This window comes from Centroberyx affinis, unplaced genomic scaffold (assembly GCF_046629955.1).
Source record: "Centroberyx affinis isolate AG114_WGS23_722 - 3 ecotype Tasmania unplaced genomic scaffold, CSIRO-AGI_Caff_v1 ptg006247l_1, whole genome shotgun sequence".
Lineage (NCBI taxonomy): Eukaryota > Metazoa > Chordata > Actinopteri > Beryciformes > Berycidae > Centroberyx > Centroberyx affinis.
Window position 1 is genome coordinate 27,928 of NW_027283179.1, and position 24,974 is coordinate 52,901.

At 39.9% G+C, this 24,974-nt stretch overlaps 1 protein-coding gene across 1 annotated transcript; it reads left to right on the forward strand.

Moving 5' to 3' along the window:
• Positions 1-112: 112 nt before the first annotated feature.
• On the forward strand, positions 113-23,306 carry LOC139638277 (neuroblast differentiation-associated protein AHNAK). Its single transcript, XM_071512351.1, has 12 exons — positions 113-167; positions 8,441-8,487; positions 9,371-9,481; positions 10,490-10,603; positions 10,720-10,873; positions 11,123-11,283; positions 11,370-13,055; positions 14,079-16,200; positions 16,564-19,841; positions 20,238-20,951; positions 21,135-22,355; positions 22,491-23,306. Exons 1-12 carry the CDS (start codon positions 113-115, stop codon positions 23,304-23,306), a joined length of 10,479 nt encoding a protein of 3,492 aa, XP_071368452.1.
• The last annotated feature ends 1,668 nt before the right edge of the window (positions 23,307-24,974 follow it).

A 24,974-nucleotide genomic window follows, 5' to 3' on the forward strand; every position in this document is an offset into this window, starting at 1 on the left:
ATTCCCACCCATCCACCCCCTCCTACACCCCCTTTAGGAGGCTGCCTGCCCGGCCCAGGACCTCATCACCGGTTTCTGCTAAGCCGCCGCCGCCGCCACCGCCACCGCCATCATGTGTGACTGTTTCCACCTGGCCTTCCCCAACTGGCACGCCTCTCCAGGGACGGGTGGGCATTGCTCTCGCTCTCCTTCACTATCTCTGTATATCTACCCTTTCCTCCTCTCTGACACTCTCTCTGCCTCTGCTGTTTTTCCCCTGAACAATTCACTGATTCAGCAGCAGGGTTCAGTAGTGCAGTGGGAGAGATTAAGTGTGTGTGTGTGTGTGTGTGTGAGAGAGAGAGAGAGAGAGAGAGAGAGAGAGAGAGAGTGAGAGTGTAAGGAGGCTGGTGCTGGTGCTGATGCTGTGCTACTGACCTGCAGTGAGCACTGGGTGTGTCTGCAGTGTGGAGGGAGTGTGAGGAGATGTCATCCTCCCAGGCGCCTCTGCACTCGTTTGTTTTCCTCCTTGTGCGAATCTGAAGCAGATGGATGTCGATGCTAAAAGACACACAGACACGGTTAGAGTAGCGGTTCAGCAAAGCCAAAATCATGTGTACAGACTTCTAAAGATAATAGCAAAAGTGTAGGAAATAACTTTCTAGGATGAAAATGCACAAAACCTCAGCTCTAATTTGCTCACAGTTGGAACTATCCCCATTGAAAAGCCTTGTGTGAAGGAGGGAGGCACTACTAGTCTGCTAGCCCATGGAAAACTAAAATTTCTAAAAACTGTAAAACTTCCCTGAAATTCAAATCTTATTGTCTGATTTCCTGCACACAGAGCTGAGAAACACTGTGATGTGCGGTCTTCCTCTTCATGATACATAACTTTTTATTAATTTTCATATTTATGAATGCAGGTTTTTAGGGGAATCAGATGCAGCCACCTGGTTGGGAATTAGCTAGGACAAATGAAGATAAGGAGGGTTCATTACCAGTTATTCATTTTATACCATTTTCTTCATAGTTACAAAAAATGGAGGTTGAAATTGTGTCTGTATACTTCAGTATTATCTACACTCAAATACACAAGTTAGTTATCATGTATGCGGTCAGGGGAACGTAGTTCTGCGGTTTGTGTAAAATTCATTAGCTTCAAGCCATATCAGTGCTAAATTCCTCAAATTCCACAGACTCCAGGATGAATATAAGTGTTAGTACTCTTTGTGAGATTTGGAAAGTGGATAAAAAGGTTACACTTTAAGTAAATCACGAGTTTTATTTCCTGGAAATGAATGTAAAGTCAACCCTTTTAGTTTGAACTATAAGAAATAGTTATTGTGGCTTCAACAAGGCTTACATTTTGCTTCCGTGTTTGTGTTGTCGCTTTCATTTCATTCACATTCACTGTTGCTGCTTGTGGACATTGTATGCACTGCTTCAATTGAATTCAATGGATATTTCCCGGCACCTGAACAACATTTTCAGTGTTTTTCTGTTGGAAATCATAACATTTTTGGCTTACTAAATTGCTGTGTCACCCACATGGCATGTAGACAATATACAGTACAAGGAGAAAGCGACAGAGATGCTTACATAAATTCCAAATTTGTTTCATGAAACAACCCCGGTAAACTGAATTACTACCTGGTACTGGTGAGAAAAGCATCTTGAAATATTTTGTATATTGTAGGCCTATATTATTAGTATACATCACAGTATCAGGGCAGCATGTTTACTGTGTGAAGGAGGTGAATATCAGCGTCCAGTACTGTAACATCCTCTGTTACGAGCAGAAGCCGCATATTTGGTATTGCACTGTATTTGATGTTGTCCCAAGATGATGTTTTTGCAGTTTTCCATAATTCTGCACGTTCACTAGTGTCTGTCTTTAATTAAATCTGCCTCAAGATTTAGAGAAGTTTGTGTTTCTCTGAGAGGCTGGAGGCAAAGCTCAAGGTCAGATGGAGAGAGGGAGAGAGAGAGAGAGAGAGAGAGAGAGAGAGAGAAAGAGAAAGAGAGAGAGAGAGAGCAAGAGAGACAGACAGAGAGACAGAGAGACAGAGAGAGGGAGACAGAGAGCTTACTGCTGGGAAGTGATCCATTATAAACCATCAGTATCAGTCTGAAGAATCCTGCTCTTAAATCAATATCATGCCACTTAAACATATTTGTGTAGCTGCTATCGCTCAGTGCAGACCTGGATCAAAAAGCATGCTAGTAAATCTGAACATTTGTTTTAACCCACTTGGAGTACCAGATGGGTGGTTTTTGCCATATAGGATAAAACAACACAATCAAAGTATGTGTCAATTTAGAATACTTTTGTGTAATTGAAAGTAGGGTTTGACCGATATGGTTTTTGAAGGCCGATAATGATACCAGAATGTTTAGATTGAAGTCGTCCATAGCTGACATTTAGTGCCGATGTTCAATATTTGTATAATTTTCATGCCAAAAAATCTAGTTTTCAGTGTTTGCCTGGAATTGTATTCTTGTCAGGGTGGAAAAGCCTCTGAAACAGCATTCAGACCATCATGGGACACTAAAACTCTCCACTGAAAACCCAGACTGATTAAATTCTTTTAGTGTCAGCAGCTCTTTAAGGCAGAGTGACCCACACCAACTATTCAATGGTAGAGAAACTCTGGGATACATTACTGCCTTTAAATTAAGAATTAATATACAAAAAACATAATTGAACATTACATGATTAATTACATGAATAAATAAGAAAATACAATTTGACTTCAGGTTTTCCAGACTGTTGCTCTGTAGGTATCATACCAGTAGAGGACGATACTGATCGGCTGATATCCAATATTTGATAACAGGCCAATATCAGCCTGATATATCGGTTTAACCCTACTGACAACTAACCCAATACAATCTGAATTACCCTGCGGTGTTATCTCAGCCATCTGGTGCTCCAAGCAGCGTAAAACAAACACGAACAAGTATTTGCAAATACAATTTGACCTAGGTGTGGCTTGTTGACCTCACATAATAATGTTTCGATGAAATTTTGGTGTAAGGGTATGTGTCGTGGGAATAAGGGCAGATTAAGATCCGAATTCCACAACTATGATGAAACTCCCTGTACATTCGTTCCAGATTAATAGATTGAAAGCATGCGCCTTCGCAGTCCCATGTTCACATAATCCATGCAGAAAATCTAATTCTGGTTTTTCCCTTCGCTCAAATCTTATTATAATTTGGATACAAACAAACTGGCCTCCAGTGAAAGGAGCCTGTGTCTGTCACACAAAAAAAATGGGAAGAATCCAAATCCTGGCTCCCTGTAAACGGAGCAGAAGTAATCAACTGTATTATATTAGTTTAGCGAACAGGCGAGCTGCAGGGAGCCTTCCAGGTGCTGCTAAACAGGGAAACACACCAACTGGGGCAGAGCTCGTTACGTAAGAAGAGAGTTGAGGAAAAGTAACTTTGGTATCAAATACACAGTAAGGATTTTCGGTCAAATCTACAAACTGATCTAGGTTTCTGCGATTAGAAAGATCTTTTAGCTTCTAACAGATCTGATGATTTTAATGAATGTCAACAAAACCAATCACATGAGGTTCAGTCTCACAGCATCATGTAAGCACAGATGAGTTTGACTGTCCAGCTGTGTTGTTTGAAAGCAGTAAGTCACAGACCGAGCGGTTTGTTGGCCTCATTCCTCGTCAAGTTAGCACAAGAGGCCCAGCAGTGAGGGATGAGCCACACCCAGATACAATGCTGCAGTGCCACCCAAATATGATTCATGCAGGATTTGCACCGCAAAAGACTTCAGGATCTACTGCTACTGTGTTTTGAGCTCTCACAGCAGAGATCGAAATAGGCTGACATCTTAATAAGCTTAAACACTTAAAATTATGTTTTTTGCTTCTTCTTCACACCAGAGATCAAAATAGGCCGTCATCTTAATAAGCTTAAACACTTAAAATGAGGTTTTTTGCTTCTCCTTTTTTTTTTGTATCAAGTTTGGTTTTTTTTCATGTGAGGGATATAGGTACCTTGACAATGACAAGATAGGCCTATTTGCACAAAAAAGAAAAAAAATCCCAAAACTCACTTAAAATAATTTACAGGTTAAATAATAGACTATCTTAAAACAAAACAAGCACAAATAAAATTAAATAAATAAGTAATAAATATATATATATTTATATTAAAGGTTTTGCTTTTAGCATTCATACATTTTGGGTAATATTGTGTTTAAATGCCTGCACAATATTGCATTTAAGAATGTATTAGAAGGCTAGGAGGCGACTATGAATATTTAGGCTATGATATCTAATCTATGATAACAAATTAAACAAGGACATGGTTTTACTGTGTATGTGATTTTATTTTGACAGTATTGGTGACCAGTGAGAGTTGTTATCGAGCCTCTGCAGCGCCCACATGACAAATATTTGAGAAAGGAGTTTCTGCATGCACAGTGCCAGTTGTTGGGGCAGGAATACTGGACACCCACGTGAACAAAGTGGTGTATAACATGAAATACATCATCCAGTCCTGTCAAGCAGGGACTGAATCCTTATACTCCATAAAGCTAACTGTACACACTGACTACATCTGTCACTACTACAGTGTCTGTGTGCTGCAGACATGGCACATGACACTTTTCAGCCAGAGGGACGCAGGCACTCCAGTCGCCCTAATTTAATTAATATATCTCATTCTGTTAAAAATAACTTCCCAATGGCACACTGGACCGTCACTCACTCCAGTTCACAGAACAGCTGAAACCATGCAGTTTGAACACACATAGTTACAGAATCCTGAATGTATATATGTACATACGCAGCCTCACAAAATTTTGTGAAACGAGCACAACCTCTGAAACGCGGATTACGTTGTAATACGTTACGTTGATATTATGTGAAGATTACATTTCTCCACCATGAAAGGATTATTTGACAATAGCACAAACTGGACACTCCATTTTCAATTGTTCGTCATGTGAAAAAGTTAGCTAATAGTTAAGTTTAGGCAACAGAAACAACTCTTGTTAAGGATAGGGTTATGTTTCGGCATCTAAAACAATTTGGTTAAGGTTGGGGTAAAGTGAGGTTTTGGCCAATGTGAAATAAAACCTTCCACAGAAAATGTTAACTTCCCTCCCAGTACAAAACGTCTTATCATGAGTTAGTAATCGAACCCGGGTCGTCTGAGTTGAAGGTAAATGTCTCCGCCCATCCGCCCCCCCACACCCTTACTTTCCACCATCAAACTACTTCCTGGTATTAGTCGTGTCTCCTCCACCTAATGCTTTCATGGTGGGGAAATGCAATTCTCTCTTTTCGTGCACAGAGAATGTTAATCTTTTTGCATTTTAAGACCAGGCTGATGTGAAAATGATATGATCCTGAATTCTGACCACAATCCGTAATATGTTTAAAAAAAAAATATATAACCCTAATACATCCATGAGTTGGAAATGTCCCATCATTTTTAAGAGTGCATATTATAGTCCACGAGACACAACAGAAATAGCAAAAAGAAATAAGAAACCAGGGAAATAAGATAATAAATTGCTCTGTATTCAATTGCATTCAAATCAGGAACACTTAATTCAGTTAGTGAATGACGCAACTTCAAGCAAGGTAACACAGCGACTTAAAAGTAGGCTGAAAGTGTCCCGCCTTCTTTGTCCATTAGAGGCTGAACAAATCACTTTAGCCACTTTGGCAGCAGCACTCAAACCTGTAGAATATAAATGGAGTTTGGACGACGTGACACCAACACCTAGCTTTATTTCCAAGGGATAGAAAACAACAGCAGGTAGGTGAGCTGTTTGTGTAATTTTCAAAGAATGGCCTCTAAAATTGTCTCTAACCTCTAAAAAAAAAGTGTTGCTGTTAGTCATACCTGCTCTGAAAGAGAACCAAGGCTATGATTGTATGGTGAGGATTTGTACAACACTTGACTTGACGGCGTAGGCAGCTGAAATGTAAAGACTTCTGATTATTCTGTTTCACAACGTGTCTAGACTGTGGCTTGCCAGAGAGTAATCATCAGACTTCACAGTGTGAATTCTGTATTCTGTGTTCTCTAATTTTATTTCTAATTCTCCCATGTCAGCTGAATGTGTTCTGTACTTACGAGAGTGCAGTTTGTGTTTTGGGAATTTGTCAGTGTCAGTAAGGAGAACGCAAAGTTAATGTGATTTGAAGATTTCTTGAACTCTCCTGAACCCATCGACTTGCTGAGGCAACACCACACCCTGATACAGTGGGATGTTTTTACACTAGAAATCTCCTGCTTTAATGGACTTACACAGGCACACAAAGCATTTCCCAACACATTTTATACACTGCAAGGTGGGGGAGAATTAGTTTAGCAGCTGTGGCACTATTGCATATTCAATACATGAATATGAGCATATTGTAGGATTCCTATGTAGCTTCAATTTCAAAATTCCATACTTTTTCCAGACCTGAATTTCTTAATTTGATGTGAAGAGTTTGGTGTTCAGCGTGATTTATGCAGATAGCCATCTTGACCTAACAAACTATTCCATATCACTCTATAGCTGAAGATTATTCTTCACAGCGACAAATATCAGAATGTGCGAGATGACAGGGGCCAGAAAAACGTTTTGTATGCAATAGAAATAAAATTATCCTCTTTAAAAGGCTATTTTTGGTGAATGGTACCCCATTTTTTTCAACTGACAGGATGACGCACCAACAGGTCTGAGCTCAGTGGTCTCTTGATGATCTTTATTAGCTGATGGGGGGGTCTTACACCACAGAAAATGCATAGTCGTATGCAGTGTTGGGGTCTTTACTCAAAAAAAAGTAATGTACACATTACTCGTTACTATTAAAAAAAGTAATGCATTACTTTACTTATTCACTCCCTGTAGAAAGTAATTCGTTACACTACTCGTTACATTACTTTTTTGTTACTCCGCAACATCGCCTGAGATGCACTGTCACGTAATTGCCAGTTAACAATATAACGTTAAACCTTACATATGCCCACATATCAGCACAAATCCCTATCCTAATAAGGAGGACATACACAAGATCTTTCTTTTATGCTCTTTAATACCACAAAGCCGACAGCAAAGTTGGTGAAAACCAGCCCAAAGAGCACTTCACAGAAAAATGTTGTGGCGAGAACAAGACTCAGTTGCATGCCTAGCAGAACTTTACCGTCACATTCTTGTCCTTTCGAGCAACAAATTTGAAGTAATGTGCATATCTCCACCCCTCGAAAGTTGTAGACCGCTCTGCCATTTTTGTCCTGTCTCCCGCACAAACTGTCTCCAGCCAAAGTCACACGAGAGGTCAGAGGTCAGAAGTTGTTGCGCAAGCGTGCATGAAAAGGCACGTTTGATGATTTTTTTCTATCTGCCCAGATAATCCTGCAGATTCCAGATCCAGCAGATAATTGAAGAATTTATGTAACGCAAGTAACGACATAATTGTTTGATTAGTAACTGTAATGTGACTACTGAATTTAGCATTAAATTACTGCGTTACAGACAAATGTAATGTGATTACAGTAATGCGTTACTTTGTAACGCGTTACCCCCAACACTGGTCGTATAAATTTCACACCTTATTAGGACCCAGAAATTACCAAATTAATTTTCCATCCCTTTTTCCAGACTTTCTAAGCCTGTGTAGGAAACCTTGACATTGGGCTTCACATCAAAATGGCTTGATAGCAGGGATAGTTTAAAATGGAAACATACTGAAGTGAGATTAGGTATCAGAGCTGGTAATAATAATAATAATCGCATTCAGAGCCAGACTTTCCCTTTTCTACTGCCTTCGAGGTCGAGCTCAGTAGCTGTGGAGTCAAATATCAGGATCGATACGCTGGATCACTTAACAGACGACGGAGGAAGCGGCTCCCTTGGGGAATTATTGCCAGGAAGAACTCTAAATAGTCTCATCATCGGCTCCAGTGTCTCTCAGAGCCTCAAAACAACTGCCAGGAGTCAGGGAGGAGACAGGGAGGATGTTTCAGCTTACTGTGCAGAATATAGAAGTACTGTAGATAAACACCGGTGTTTCATTCCTGTCTGTGTGCATTTAAATTTGGGTTTTCTATATTCCATTCATTTACGCGTGGCAATAGCACTAAAACATCTGTCTAACTTTACAGAAGGTACTTTAGATGCTACTGTAATTTATTAAAATACAAAAAAAAATACAAATACATCAAGCTGAATACATTTGCTTTGTTTCATTTTTGTATGATTTTTTGTTAAATGCTTCAGTGAAAAGCTGCATGTAGCATTATTTGTTGCTTTGCAGTTAAGTGGAATTTGCTGATCTGTGACGGGCGCTGCTAAAATAAACTAATGCAATTTTCCATTTAGCTAAGCATCAGCATGCAACATATTGGTAAAATAGAGTTATTTACTAAAATGTCATTAAATGCATTAATGTTAAGAATGTCTGTTTTCTCTGTTATTGCCGAACAGGAGCTGGCCGGAGGCTGAGGGGAGCAGAGCCTGGTGCAGAGGCCGATTCAGTGAGTGACATGACTTGAAATTTTTAATTGACGTCTTTTAGTTGGTTTTATTCACCAGCCACTAATGTTTGGAAAATGTTTCTGTATTGGCAATTCAGTTAACTGAAAAATGGTATGTTAATAATGTTAACACTAATCATTTTAACCAATCAATACTGCTAATCATAAGTTAGCTCCTTAAGTGTTTATAGGCCTACTTCTGTTTATACGTATGCATAAAGCAAATGTTACAACATCCTTAAATATATATATATTTGCTTATATTTGTCTATACTTACATATGTAACAAATGTTTCATATTTATTAATCCATATTTAAGCAAGAAAATGAGACTGTTCATAACATCTGTCAATAACAATTGTAAGTAAATCCATAAATGTTAGTAATTCCCATACTTCCGACTTTTACAGTCTAATGTGTTGAAATTGCAGCATATGTTTACATAGCCATACATTTGTTTATTCTGATTTATTGCTTTTACTGTTTCATTATTTTATTTTTTCTACTGTTTTAGTGCTTATTTTTAGATTATATTTTTGCGCTTATGTTCTATTTCCTTTCCCCCCGCTGAATTCTCTTATTTTGCTGCTACAACGACCTAATTTCCCCATAGGGATCCATTAAGTTTCATCTTATCTTATCTTATTTCATCTTATCTTACCTTTTATCATTTTGTCTTATCTTAACAAGCAGTTGTTGGTACCTGTATTTGCACCTGTATTGACTGATCAATTTAAGGCAGGTTTTCAAGCTGTAAAGGCTTCATTGAGTTGATCTGGTGTAATGAGCAAACATCATTCTTTGAGAAAACATCAACAACATATGTTATGGAAATAAACAACAGGCAGTGTAACTGTTTAGTAACCATGTATCTACACTCCAGACATGTGACGAACCATCTCAGTTCATAGAGGGAGAGAGACCGCGTCCTCAAGGATCGTCCCCTGTTGAGGAGTATCCCGAAACTGAAAAATACACAGACAGTGATAAGGAGGTACAGAGCACCACCTCATCAATGATTCATCTGTCTCTTTTGGAGAGGCAGAAGAATAATAAAGTTAGAGAAGTAAGCTTGTGACCAAAAGGTTACTGAATTTAACTCATGGAATTTTGGCACAAGAGGGGAGTCAAAACAAATCTGATTCCAGACCCTGTACTTGTTTACGCTCTTTGCTGTTATTTACCTTCGCTGGTGTTCACATAACTTAAGAAAACAAGAAGAAATAGCTGAATATGAGCATCAGTGCAGAGTCGCTTCATTTTGTTATGCTAGGCTTTCCAAGCATGAGGAACTGCTGTCAAAATCCGTCTCTTTAGACCAGTGGTTCTCAAAGTGGGGTCCGGGGACCCCCAGGGGTCCTTGAGGGGGTTCCAGGGGGTCCCCAGCAAAAAGGGGAATACTTTATTTTCAATAGAATTCCATCCATAAGTAGCACAATGACAGAATGCATGACTATTTTGGTCATGGGTTTCATATACTTTCTGTAATAAAACATCTAAAAGCAAAAATCTTACCAGATGGGGGACTCTGGGACAAAATCTTATCAAATGGGGGTCCGTGGTCTAATTTGTGTCAGTTTAGGGGTCCTTGACGTGAAAAAGTTTGAGAACCACTGCTTTAGACCCATAAATCCTTGCGTTTTGGGATCATTTCCTGTAGTTGGCTTGGATTACGTTCTCACTCCTAATAAACCACAAAGAAGTAAAAGTTTGAGTTTGAATAAACCGCTTCAAACATGCTTGGTGTTGACACGCCCTCTATCCCCAATTGCTCCAGTAGACCAAACAGTATAAGACTGGTGTTTTACTGGGCAGCCCCCATGTATGAATATGTGTATGCATATAACCCTCCCCTCTTCATGCAACTAATCCCTGAGCCTGTTGCTAGAAATTAAAATGTCTTTGTCAACTTGCCTATTTAAATAAGGGATCATCTCTGACTGCAATTTTTGACGAGTATTACGTTTGGCCAGAATTAAAAGTTTTATGGTGTTTCTTTTAGGGTGAAGTGGAGCATGACCCACTCCACAAAGGTGGGAGTAGAAAGAAAGGTAAAAAGTCTGGGCTTGGGTCATTGTTTGACAAGCGCTCAACTCCAAAGATGAGTAAACTGAAGGTGCGACATTCCCACATTATCTTCTCCATAGTTGTGAATCCCTTCAAGTTCTGTTGCAGCAGGGAATAACATGGCTCAAGGTAAAGACTGTGCTTTCTCTTTTGACGTATTGGCAGGAGGTTCACAGCCCGGAGTCAGGGGTGATCGTGAACACAGCAAAAGATGGATGTTCAGAGGGTCTTGTTTTCAGTGGAGGGGGAAAAGACGGACTCTTCATTAAGGAAGTGGTGCCAGAGTCACCTGCCTCAAAAAATCTCAGCGTGAAAGAAGGTAAGCTAATGCTTGAAAAACGGTGATAGTGGCAAATGTTTTCAATGACAGAGTGTAAACTAAACCTACTGTAACCATTCTAAGTGAGAAATATGGGGCAACTGATAAATCAAACAAGCCTACGGTACACATGCTGCCCTTACAAATGATGCACTGCCCCCTTTGGGCCATTGGAAAATCTCATGAGACAAGCTTGTATGTCCTCTGATGAATGTCATATGTGTATAACATTTTCTCTTGTTTACATAGGTGATCAGATTCTGAGTGCCACTGTGTATTTTGACAATGTGACATACGACGATGCCATTCAGATTCTGGAACATGCTCAGGCTTACAAAGTGAAGCTCTGCCTGAAGCGCCAGCCAGACATCACTGAGAGTGAACCAGTCTTCCAACCTGAAGTCATCCCGGTAACTATTCTTAAGTTCTCTCTGACTCTTTGTGATAAGTAGTCTTAGGGCTAAAACTGACATTCCACTTTTTTGTTGCTGAACAGGAGGAAGAGGACTTCTCTTCGCAGATGAGGGAGCAAGGAAAAACAAAAAGGCATGGTGATGCTCGCATTTCATGGCCAAAGTTTCCCTCATTTGGCAAAGGACGGAAGTCCCACTTTACAAGGTCTCACAGTTCCTCAGAGGCTGATGAGCAGAGGAAGCTGGAGCTGAGTCCCACCACAAGTGACACAGAGTCGCCAATAAAATCTCAAGACGCTCTCAAGGGCAAGAAAAGGCATAAGGTAAAGCTTTCTGTTCTGAGGAAGAGGGGCCGCATAAGCTCATCTGAAGACCAGGAAACAGACTCACCAACAACTGGACCTATCAATGGAGTTGGACAAACACAGGGAGCATCAGACATACATTCACCTGAGTGCCTTGAAAGCCCCTCAGGAGAAAGACCCCAAGTCTATGTGACTGAACCTGGAAGCATTCAACACAAGGTAGAACTTATCAGTCTAGATAGCACTCTGAAAACAGCAGATCTAACAGTGGCTCTGGCAGATCAAGGAAGTCCCTCTGGTGGGAAGAAAAAGAAGAAGAAAGAAAAGTCTGAATTAAAAATGAGAATTATGGGGAAAGATAAATCACACAAGCAAGATGTAAAACCAAAATCCTCACCAAAAAGACTGCAAACACTGGGGGCAAGTATTGAAATAACAGATACAACGGAAAATGAAAAATCAGCTGTCATCCCAAGTATTGTGTCGCACATGGATGCCAACACCCAAGTAACTAACAATGAGAGTGCCAGTGTAATCTCTGCCAAACCTGTGCCAACAGAGATGGAAATAAGTGTTCCTAAGGTCGATCTTTCCCTTGACATGTCTGACGTAGGACTTATAAGAAAATCTCCACAGAAAGGCAAAGAAAAAACGCAGAAATTATCAATGGACATTAAGCAAAAAACAGACACAAAGACAAGCCCGACATTCAAATTGCCTAAAATAGGCTTCACTGACATTGCCATGGAAGACACTATACAAAAAATTGATGTAAATGTTGAAGAATGCACAACAAAAATAAAGCATCTTACGACTGAGGGTACAGGAGTGAAGGAAGATCCTTATGAAAGACTGTCAGAAAGCAGTCTTTCCAAAACACAACTTCCCAAACGTGAGGATATTGAGATACCAGGTATGGAGGATTTACCATCTATGAGGACCACAACCAAAAGAATTAAAGAACCTAAAGCTGTTTTAACCGGACATGTTGAAGAAATTCAAGCTGAAACTGTACAAATGTCAATTGATGTTGACAGTGTCAAAGAGGCAGTTTCAAAATTGCCTGGATATAAGCTGCCTAAAGTTGACATGTCAGGAGTACTGATTCCTGAAGAAATTACTGTTATAGACGCAAATGCACAGAGAATATCAATGAAAACACAAGTGACCCCTACAAAAGTCCTCGATATCAAAACAAAACAAGAGGCACATTTCACTACGTTTGACATAAATGCCTCTCCAGAAATCTCCAGGACCTCAGTCAAACTGCCAAAGATCAAACCTGTTGATTTAAGTTGCCAAGAACCTATAAGTGAGACCAAAGTAGATGTTAAAGTTAAAAAGGATTACAAATTCGAGGCAAAGCAAAGTGACCATGAAGTCAAAACTGAGCTCAATAAACAAGAGAATATTAAAATACCTGGAAAGGAAAGTAGACAAGAAGCAACCAATCTTCAGGCACAGGTAATTGGGAAAACAGAAATAGAGGGCATCCAATCTGCATATGAATCTGCAGATATCACAGAACAAAACAAAGTAATAACCGGTAAAATGGTTACACTCAGCCCTAAGGAATCAGACAAAAAATCAAAGAAGGCAAAGATAACAATGCCTAGCTTTGGGATTGCAAAGCCAGATATAAGATTCCCTGACATTGGTATTAACTTGCCTAAACGAAATCTCTCTGAACAAAAAGATGATCAATTACAACAAGAAATGAAAAAGTCAAAAACTGAACCAGGACTCACTGAAGACTCTTTATCCTTAAAGTCAGTGCCGCAGTCCTTAACAGCAGATGCTTCACTAAGTGTTGATGTATCACTGCCATTTGAAAAGATGAAACCCGCCGGCTCTGAAAATCAGGATATATTACTGCAAAAGGACATAGAGATGGAAGTCCCAGGGAATGAAGATCAAACGAAAGATGTTGAACTGAAAGATGCTGATGGCTCACCATCAAGATTTAAATTGCCAACATTCAAACTGCCCAAATTTGGAGCAACTACTCCAAACATCACTGCAGATGTACCTGATGTAGAGAAGGATATAAACATTGATAGAGCTGAGATCAAAATTTCCAAAAAGGGGGCGACAATGGACATTACAGAACCCAGCATTGACATTGAGGTTCCATCTATAGATGTGAAAAGTAAAGGACCTGAAGGTGAGGGAAAAGGGAGCAAGTTTAAAATGCCAAATCTCGGCATCTCTGTGCCAAAAGTAAAAGGACCTGGAATCGACTTAAGCATTTCAAATAAAGATGTAGATGTCACATTAACAGAAGCTAAAGCAGAGATCAAAGTCCCTGATTTTGAAGTAAAAGAAACTTCAGCTGCCATTACAGTGCCAGAGACACCCACTTTAGAAGCTGATGCTAAGTTGAAAAAGCCATGGTTTGCAATGCCCAAATTTTCCTTTGCAAAACCAAGAGTTAAAGAGCCTGAAGTTGAGGCCAGTCTATCAAAAGTGGATGTTTCTCTTCCACAGGTTAAGGTGGAGGTGAAAAGACCTGAAGTGGAAATGAAAGCTCCTGAGGCTGAAGTTGAATTTGATGGGCAAGGAAGCAAGTTTAATATACCAAAGTTTGGCATCTTGTTACCAAAAGTAAAAGGGCCTGAATTTGATTTAAGCTTGACTAAGAAAAATGTAGATAACACATTACCAGAAGCTGAAGCTGAAGTCCAACTCCCTGATGTTGAAGTCAAAGAACATTCTTCTAAAGTGGAAATGAAAGCCCCTGAGATTGAAGCTCATTTAAAAGATGTTGACGGATCACCATCCAAATTTAAGGTACCAACATTCAAACTGCCGAAATTTGGAGTTGGCTCTCCGCATATCACTGTAGAAGTATCTGACATGGACAAGGATATCAATGAAGCTGATATGAAAATTCCAAAAGAGGGAGCCACAGTTGATATTAAGGCTCCCAGCATTGACATTGAAGGCGGGGCTATAGATCTGAAAACTACAGGAACTGAACTTGAGGGAAGAGAAAGCAAGTTTAAAATGCCAAATCTAGGTTTATCTATGCCAAAGGTTAAAGGGCCTCAAATTGATTTAACATTATCAAAGAAAGATGTAGATGTCACACTACCAGAGGCTAAAGTTGAGGTCAAACTCCCAGAAGCCCCTGAAATTGATGTCAGTCTTCCAAAAGCAGATGTTTCTGTTCCAGAAGGAAAGCTGGAGGTGAAAAAACCTGATATGGAAATGAAAGCTCCTGAACTTGATGGACAGGGAAGCAAGTTTAAAATGCCCAACTTAGGCATCTCATTATCAAAGGCAAAAGGGCCTAAAATTGATGTAAGCTCATTAGGCAAAGAAGCAGATGTCACACTACCAGAACCAAAAGCAGAAATCCAACTCGCTAATGTTGAAGTCAAAGACCCTTCCGCTAAAATTGAAATTGAAGGTCCTGAGATCAAAGTTCCAGGAAAGAATATTGAAGCATCACCATTAAAATTTAAAATGCCAACATTCAAACTACCTAAATTTGGTGCTGCTACTCCACATGTGACTGCAGAAGTACCTGATATGGACAAGGATATCAAAATTGATGGAGCCGAGATAAACATTTCTCAGGAGGGGCCTGCAGCACCCAGAATTGGCATTGAGAGTCCAGCTATAGATGTGACAACAACAGAAACAGACCTTAAGGGTAAAGGACGGAAGTTTAAAATGCCAAATCTTGACATTTCTATGCCAAAGGTTAAAGGACCTGAAACAGATTTCAGCTTACCAAAGACAAATGTAGATGTCACACTACCAGAAGCTAAAGCAGAGGTCCAACTACCAGAGGTTGAAGTCAAAGAGCCTTTGATGGGGGAGCAGCCTGGTGTTGAGTTTGATGCAAAACTGAAAAAGCCAAGGTTTTCATTGCCCAGATTTTCATTTTCAAAAACAAATGTTAAAGCTCCTGAAGTTGATGTCAACCTTCCAGATGTGGATGTTTCTCTTCCAGAGGCAAAGGTGGAGGTGAAAGAACCTGAAGTGGAAATTAAGCCACTAGAAAGCGAAATAGAAACTGATGGGCAAGGAAGCAAGTTTAAAATGCCAAAATTTGGAATCTCATTGCCAAAAGTAAAAGGACCTGAAATTGACTTAAGCTTACCAAAGAAAGATGTAGATGTCACACTACCAGAAGCTAAAGCTGAAGTTCGACTCCCTGATGTTGAACTAAAAGAACCTTCTGCTAAAGTGGAAATTAAAGCCCCAGAGATTGAGGTTCAAGGAAAAGATGTTGAAGGATCACCATCAAAATTTAAAATGCCAACATTCAAATTACCTAAATTTGGAGCTGCTACTCCAAGTGTCACTGCAGAAGTGCCTGAATTGGAGAGAGAAGTTAACATCACTGGACCTGAACTGAAAATACCTAAAGAGGGAGTTGCAGCTGACATTACAGCACCATCTCTAGATGTGAAAACTACAGGAACTGAACTTGAGGGAAAAGGAGGCAAGTTTAAAATGCCAACTTTTGGCATCTCTATGCCAAAAGTTAAAGGACCTGAAATTGATTTAAGCTTATCAAAGAAAGATGTAGATGTCACATTACCAGAAGCCAAAGCTGAAGTCAAACTCCCTGATGTTGACATCAAAGAACCTTCAGGTGCCATTTCAATACCAGACACACCTACAATAGAGGTTGATGCCAAGTTGAAAAAGCCAAGCTGGTCATTGCCAAGTTTTTCATTTTCAAAGACAGGCAGTAAAGCCCCTGATATTGATGTCAATCTTGAAGTCCCAGAAGTTGATGTTACATTGCCAGAGGCTAAAACAGAAGTCTGTCTTCCAGATGTGGAAGTCAAAGAATCCTCAGGTGCTATTTCAATAGAGGGGCCACCTGCCACAGAGTTTGATGCCAAATTTAAGAAGCCAAGGTTTTCTTTACCCAGATTTTCATTTTCAAAGCCAAGCATTAAAGAACCTGAAACTGATGTCAATCTCCCAGATGTAGATGTTTCTATTCCAGAAGGAACGTTGGAGGTCAAACAACCTGAAGTGGAACTGAAGCCATCAGAAAGTCAAGTAGAATTTGATGGGCAGGGAAGCAAGTTCAAAATGCCAAAGTTTGGAATCTCACTGCCAAAAGTAACAGGACCTGAAATTGATTTAAGCTTATCAAAGAAAGATGTAGATGTCAAACTACCAGAAGCTAAAACAGGAGTCCAACTCGCTGATGTTAAACTAAAAGAACATTCAGCAAAAGTGGAAATTAAAGCCCCAGAGATTGAGGTTCAAGGAAAAGATGTTGAAGGATCACCATCAAAATATAAAATGCCAACATTCAAATTACCTAAATTTGGAGCTGCTACTCCAAGTGTCACTGCAGAAGTGCCTGAACTGGAGAAAGAAGTTAACATCGCTGGACCTGAACTGAAAATACCTAAAGAGGGAGTTGCAGTTGACATTACAGCACCATCTCTAGATGTGAAAACTACAGGAACTGAACTTGAAGGAAAAGGAGGCAAGTTTAAAATGCCAAAGTTTGGAATCTCACTGCCAAAAGTAACAGGACCTGAAATTGATTTAAGCTTATCAAAGAAAGATGTAGACATCAAACTACCAGAAGCTAAAACAGAAGTCCAACTCGCTGATGTTAAACTAAAAGAACCTTCAGCAAAAGTGGAAATTAAAGCCCCAGAGATTGAGGTTCAAGGAAAAGATGTTGAAGGCTCACCATCAAAATTTAAAATGCCAACATTCAAATTACCTAAATTTGGAGCTGCTACTCCAAATGTCACTGTAGAAGTGCCTGAACTGGAGAAAGAAGTTAACATCGCTGGACCTGAACTGAAGATACCTAAAGAGGGAGTTGCAGTTGACATTACAGCACCATCTCTAGATGTGAAAACTACAGGAACTGAACTTGAGGGAAAAGGAGGCAAGTTTAAAATGCCAACTTTTGGCATCTCCATGCCAAAAGTAGCAGGACCTGAAATTGATTTAAGCTTATCAAAGAAAGATGTAGATGTTACAGTACCAGAGGCTAAAACAGGAGTCCAACTTGCTGATGTTAAACTAAAAGAACCTTCTGCAAAAGTGGAAATTAAAGCCCCAGAGATTGAGGTTCAAGTAAAAGATGTTGAAGGATCACCATCAAAATTTAAAATGCCAACATTCAAATTCCCTAAATTTGGAGGTGCTACTCCAAATGTCAGTGTGGAAGTACCTGAAATCGACAAAGAAATGAAAATTGATGGAGCAGAGCTGAAAAAACATAAAGGCGGAGTTGCAGTTGATATTACAGCACCCAGCATTGGCATTGAAGGCCCATCTCTAGATGTGAAAACTACAGGAACTGAACTGGAGGGAAAAGGAAGCAAGTTTAAAATGCCAAAGTTTGGAATCTCACTGCCAAAAGTAGCAGGACCTGAAATTGATTTAAGCTTATCAAAGAAAGATGTAGACGTCAAACTACCAGAAGCTAAAACAGGAGTCCAACTCGCTGATGTTAAACTAAAAGAACCTTCAGCAAAAGTGGAAATTAAAGCCCCAGAGATTGAGGTTCAAGGAAAAGATGTTGGAGGATCACCATCAAAATATAAAATGCCAACATTCAAATTACCCAAATTTGGAGCTGCTACTCCAAATGTCACTGTAGAAGTGCCTGAACTGGAGAAAGAAGTTAACATCGCTGGACCTGAACTGAAAATACCTAAAGAGGGAGTTGCAGTTGACATTACAGCACCATCTCTAGATGTGAAAACTACAGGAACTGAACTTGAGGGAAAAGGAGGCAAGTTTAAAATGCCAAAGTTTGGAATCTCACTGCCAAAAGTAACAGGACCTGAAATTGATTTAAGCTTATCAAAGAAAGATGTAGACGTCAAACTACCAGACGCTAAAACAGGAGTCCAACTCACTGATGTTAAACTAAAAGAACCTTCAGCAAAAGTGGAAATTAAAGCCCCAGAGATTGAGGTTCAAGGAAAAGATGTTGAAGGATCACCATCAAAATTTAAAATGCCAACATTCAAATTACCTAAATTTGGAGCTGCTACTCCAAGTGTCACTGCAGAAGTGCCTGAATTGGAGAGAGAAGTTAACATCACTGGACCTGAACTGAAAATACCTAAAGAGGGAGTTGCAGCTGACATTACAGCACCATCTCTAGATGTGAAAACTACAGGAACTGAACTTGAGGGAAAAGGAGGCAAGTTTAAAATGCCAACTTTTGGCATCTCTATGCCAAAAGTTAAAGGACCTGAAATTGATTTAAGCTTATCAAAGAAAGATGTAGATGTCACATTACCAGAAGCCAAAGCTGAAGTCAAACTCCCTGATGTTGACATCAAAGAACCTTCAGGTGCCATTTCAATACCAGACGCACCTACAATAGAGGTTGATGCCAAGTTGAAAAAGCCAAGCTGGTCATTGCCAAGACTTTCATTTGCAAAGACAGGTGGTAAAGCCCCTGATGTTGATGTCAACCTTGAAGCCCCTGAATTTGATGTTACATTGGCAGAGGCCAAAACAGAAGTCTGTATTCCAAATGTTGAAGTCAAAGAACCTTCAGGTGTCATTTCAATGGAAGAGCCACCTGCTGCAGAACTTGAGGCCAAATTGAAAAAGCCAAGGTTTTCATTACCCAGATTTTCGTTTTCAAAGCCAAGTGTTAAAGAGCCTGAAATCAATGTCGACCTTCCAGACGTTGATGTTTCTCTTCCAGAGGGAAGAGTGGAGGTCAAACAACCTGAAATGGAAATTAAAGCTCCTGAATTTGAAGCTGAACATGATGGCCAAGGAAGCAAGTTTAAAATGCCAAAGTTTGGCATCTCTTTACCAAAAGTAAAGGGGCCTGAATATGATTTAAGCTCATCAAAGAAAGACATAGACATCACACTACCAGAACTTAAAGCAGAGGTCCAACTCCCTAATGTTGAAGTCAAAAAATCTTCTTCTAAAGTGGAAATTAAAGCCCCTGAGATTGAAGCTCAGTTAAAAGATGTTGAAGGATCACCATCAAAATTTAAAATGCCAACATTCAAAATGCCTAAATTTGGAGCTGCTACCTTAGCTACTACTGTTGAAGTACCTGATGTGGACAAAGAAATTGAAATTGATGCAGCTGAGTTTAAAATTCCTAAAGAGGGAGCTGCCGTGGGCATTACAACACCCAGCACTGAGATTGAAGGCCCATCCATTGATGTGAAAACTGCAGGAGATGAACTTGAGGGAAAAGGAATCAAGTTTAAAATGCCAAATTTTGGCATCTCTATGCCAAAAGTAAAAGGACCAGAAATTGATGTAAGCTTATCAAAGAAAGACATAGGTGTCACAATACCAGAAACTAAAGCTGAAGTCAAACTCCCCGATGTTGAAGTCAAAGGGACCTCTGCAACCATTTCAGCACCAGACACGCCTACAATAGAGGTTGATGCCAAATTGAAATCGCCAAGCTGGTCATTGCCAAGATTTTCATTTTCAAAGCCAAGTGTTAAAGCCCCTGATGTTGACGTCAACATTGCAGTTCCAGAAGTTGATGTTACATTACCAGAGGCCAAAACTGAAGTTCATCTTCCAGATCTTCCAGAAGTCAAAGAACCTTCAGCTGCCATTTCAATAGAGGAGCCATCTCCGGTAGACATTGATACCAAATTGAAAAAGCCAAAGTTTTCATTACCCAGATTTTCATTTTCAAAGCCAAGTGTTAAAGAACCTGAAGTTAATCTGCCAGTGGTGGATGTATCTCTTCCAGAAGGAAAGGTGGAGGTCAAACAGCCTGAAGTGGAAATTAAAGCTCCTGAGATTGAGGCTGAACTTGATGGACAAGGAAGCAAGTTTAAAATGCCAAAGTTTGGCATTTCATTACCAAAGGTAAAAGGGCCTGAAATTGATTTGAGCTTGTCAAAGAAAGATGCAGACATCACACTACCAGAAGCTAAAGCAGAAGTTCAATTTCCTGATTTTGAACTACAAGAACCTTCTGCTAAATTTGAAATCAAAGCCCCAGAGAGTGAAGTTCAACTGAAGGACGTTGAAGGATCACCATCAAAATTTAAAATGCCAACAATCAAATTTCCCAAATTTGGAATTGGTTCTCAAAATGTGACTGCAGAAGTACCCGATATGGACAAAGATATAAAAACTCAAGGAGTTGACATGAAAATTCCTAAAGATGGAGCTACGATTGATATCACAACACCAAGGTTTGACATTGAAGGTCCATCTGTAGACGTGAAAACTACAGAAATTGAATTTGAGGGAAAGGGAAAAGGAAGTACGTTTAAAATGCCAAATCTAGGCATCACTATGCCAAAGGTTAAAGGGCCTGAAATTGATTTAAGCTTATCAAAGAAAGATGTAGATATCACATTACCAGAAGCTAAAGCAGAAGTCAAACTCCCAGATGTTGAAGTCAAAGAGCAAACGGGCGCCATTTCAATAGAGGAGCCACCTGTTGTAGAGTTTGACGCTAAACTGAAAAAGCCAAGATTTTCATTGCCCAGATTTTCATTTTCAAAGCAAAGCGTTAAAGAGCCTGAAATTGATATCAACCTGCCAGGGGTGGATGTTTCTCTTCCAGAAGGAAAAGTGGAGGTTAAAGAACCTGAAGTAGAATTTAAACCACCAGAGACTGAAGTCCACTTAAAAGATGTTGAAGGATCACCATCAAAGTTTAAAATGCCAACATTTAAACTACCTAAATTTGGAGCTGCTACTCCAGATGTTACTGCTGAAGTACCTGAACTGGTCAAAGATGTTAACATTGATGGAGCCGAGCTGAAAATACCTAAAGGGGGAGCTGCAGCTGACATTACAACATCCGGCATTGGCACTGAAGGCCCAACTATAGATGTGAAAGCTACAGGAATTGAACTTGAGGGAAAAGGAGACAAGTTTAAAATGCCAAATCTTGGGATCTCCATGCCAACAGTAAAAGGACCTGAAATTGATTTAAGCTTATCAAATAAAGATGCAAATGTTACACTACCAGAAGCTAAAGCCATGGTCAAAGTCCCTGATGTTGAAGTAAGAGAGCCTTCTGCTAGCATTTCAGTACCAGAGACACCTACAACAGAGGTTGATGCCAAGTTGAAAAAGCCAAGGTTTTCATTACCAAGGTTTTCATTTTCAAAGCCAAGTGTTAAAGAACCTGAAGTTGATGTCAGTCTTCCAAAAGTAAATGATAGTCTACCAGAAGGAATGGTGGTAGTTAAACAACCTGAAGCAGAAATTAAAGCTCCTGAGATCGAAGTTCAACTGAAAGATGTTGAAGGATCACCATCAAAATTTAAAACACCAACATTCAAACTGCCTAAATTCGGAGTAGCTTCTCCAGATGCCACTGTAGAAGTACCTGAAGTGCACAAGGATTTCAACATGGATGGATCTGAGCTGAAAATTCCTAAAGAGGATGTTGCAGTCGAGATTAAAGTTCCATCTGTTGATATTAAAGCAGATGTCTCCAACACTGATTATGCTAAACAAGAAACAGCAACATTAGAATCTGACGCACCAAAGACTGAGGCTGACCTTGGCTCTCCAAGTAAATTCAAACTACCAACATTTAAAATGCCACGGCTCAGTTTTTCAAAACCCAGACCTGAAGATGAATATGTCCCTGTTGACACTGAATGGGAACACAATCAGTTGGAAATTGAAGTTGAGCCACAAGGACTGGGGAAATCACCCAAACAGACATTAACATCATTTGGGGAGATCCTCAAGAGCATTGATGTTGAATTTGATGTTCCAACAAAGGAAGTGGAAGAACAGCTTACACCCTCAAAGGAGGTCCAAAGACCAGATGAACTAAATGTTCAGCTCATTACTGAAACTCAACAGGATGACATGACAGAAATAAAAAGCAAACCGAAATTCAAATTTCCCAGGCTGAGTTTTAGTCGGTCACCGGAGGAAACTGAGATAGCAGATAGCACAAATGTGGCAGAGACAACGGGAAGTGGAAAGAAGTTGGAGACAAAGGAAAAGGATACAAATATCAAGCAAGAGCCTGTCAAAAGTCCTGAGAGGGTAGGCTGGTTGAGATTCCCCAAATTTGGATTGTCTTCTCCATCAGAACCTGCCAAGATTTCCGAACAAAAGGAGCACGAGAGCGAAAAGAGCCCGGAGGACGTTAGCACAACTTGCTCAGTCCAGTCATCGGACGCCTTTGCCGATGTTAGCTCTACAGTGACAAGTGAACAACTTGGCCTGTCCCTATCCTCACCAACCAAGGTAACTGTGAAATACTCTGATCCTAATGCCGCTATGGGGCTCGGAGAGGTGCATAGTAATGTCATTACTTCCACCACAAGAACTGAGCGGATCTCAGTTGAGCCCAACTTGCCTGAGAAAGTCACCATTCTGTCCTCTGAAGGTTCATCTTCATCAGCAGACACTCTCAAACTGGAATCTAGAAAAATTCATGTCATTACATCAAATATACAAGCAACCCCAGAAGCGCAGCATGCCAAGCTACTAACCGATTTCCAAGTCCAATCCGCTGGAGGCCTGCCCCTAAATTTAGAGACCAGTGAAGCTACATACAAAACACAGAGTGGCAAGAAAATGGTGGTTGAGAGGCATGTAGTCAGGCAAATGTCGAGTGAAAATAGTGAAACAGTTGTCATAACTAAAAAAACGACACACGTATTTGGCGTAGACTCCGCTGAACCCATTTCAGGTGAAACAGCATCATCTATTCAACGGCTGAGAGATTCTGTGCACACTGAGAAAATGAAGTTTTTTGATGGAGCTAAGAAGTAAGAAAACTTCTTGTGAACAGGGGGTGAAGTTAAATTTCTCATCGACCAGCCTCAGTGGCTAGTGGGTTCAGAATTTCACTGGCCAATTAAGTGGCGGGATAGAAAAATGAGACTGAAAACAGTTTGGCAACCTGACAAAGTGGCTAGCAGAATTAGCAGACTTACCAACCACAGGATAACATTTCTTGGTGTGGATGTTGGATAGTGCTAACTTCAAGCTTTGGTTGCATGTTGTAGACCTGTAAAGAGAGGAAAGATCTATATAATTCACACTGAAAATGTGATCAAGTTGTAAATATACAGTGTAATCGAGTGCCCTTATAGCATTCATGACAGGGCTTCACGAAATATCCTTGCTTATGGTACAGAGCTAAAGTAAGCCATGTCTCTCAATAACAACAAAACCTTGGTTACTTTACGGTCTTTAAAGCGGAACATCGATCAGAGTTAACTGTGTTCTTAATTTCATGAGATCATTTTAATCAGCTACACATTCTGATCACAAAGATTGATGTAAAATCTTCTATCACTGTTACTGACATTCCGAAAAATGTTTACAATAATTTCACTGTAAAGACGAGAGCAGAGGACACCTATACTGTGCAGTATATGACCAAAAATGCATATGTACATGTATCACCAAGATTCTTGTTGCTGTTGCTAAAATGCAGAGAAATAATAGCAGTGCAATACTCTAATGAAATGCTTATCAAATACAGCAAAGTGTGTTGCTGCAACTATATTTTTATTAATACTTTGCTTACAATTTTATTTGCTACAATGAAAACCTATCAACAGTATAATATTCTCTTTCAGTGTACAAAGTGGGAACATTGAACTGGCTGTGTAAATAGCTTTTAATGACCTCTGGAGTTTCTTTGATTATTGCTCCTATTTGTATTCTGATGTAAGCTTAAGTCAACGTGTTTGCAAAGTTATACACAATAAATAAATCTTATTAAATGCAATACTGTTTGTTAAGCTGATGATGACAGTGATGCGCTGTGTTTTAGATAACCTCACCTCTGCAAGGCCAGTGGTTCTCAACCTTTTTGGCTCGTGGTGACCCCTTAAAAGAGAGATGACCACTCATGACCCCCTCTCACAGGCTGTATGCAGAGTGGTGAAAACTCCAGCAACACTTGTAGTATATAGAACAACTTTCTTGTTAGACCAACGCCTTTCACCTTGTGGCCTGACCCCGATGAAGGCCACAAGCCGAAACGCGTTGGTCTAACAAGAAAGTTGTTCTATATACTACAAGTGCTGCTGGAGTTTTGACCTTTTTAGACCTTTTTCCCTTCTCCATGCACCTTGGAAGTAGGTGAAGTTGTGCCAGAAACCCTTACTCTTATGCAGAGTGGTGAACAAGGAATGATTTTCAGGTGGTCTCATTTGATTTAGTATCAGAGGAGACCTAGAGGCTTTTAAACTATTCAGTATTTCACAAGAAAAAAAAAGAAAAAAATAGAGAAAAATCAGAAAAAATAGGTATGATAATAATGATTTGTATAGTAGAAATATGTATTTTCTTTCCTGTTCTATAAATGATGTCACGGACCTTTGGAGGGTCCCGGCCCCCAGGTTGAGAACCACTGTGCAACATTACAGTGGTAGTACGTGCAGTTCACCACTAAGGGGAGACAGAGCTCAGCTGTACCTGAACCAC

Excerpts from the sequence above, each read along its gene's own strand:
- LOC139638277 (XM_071512351.1), top strand. The coding sequence starts at position 113 with ATGTGTGACTGTTTCCACCTGGCCTTCCCCAACTGGCACGCCTCTCCA. Across the intron at positions 168-8,440 it reads GCACGCCTCTCCAGGGACGG|CTGGCCGGAGGCTGAGGGGA; the intron begins GTGGGCATTGCT and ends GCCGAACAGGAG. Across the intron at positions 20,952-21,134 it reads TCAAACTCCCAGATGTTGAA|GTTAAAGAACCTGAAGTAGA; the intron begins GTCAAAGAGCAA and ends GGAAAAGTGGAG.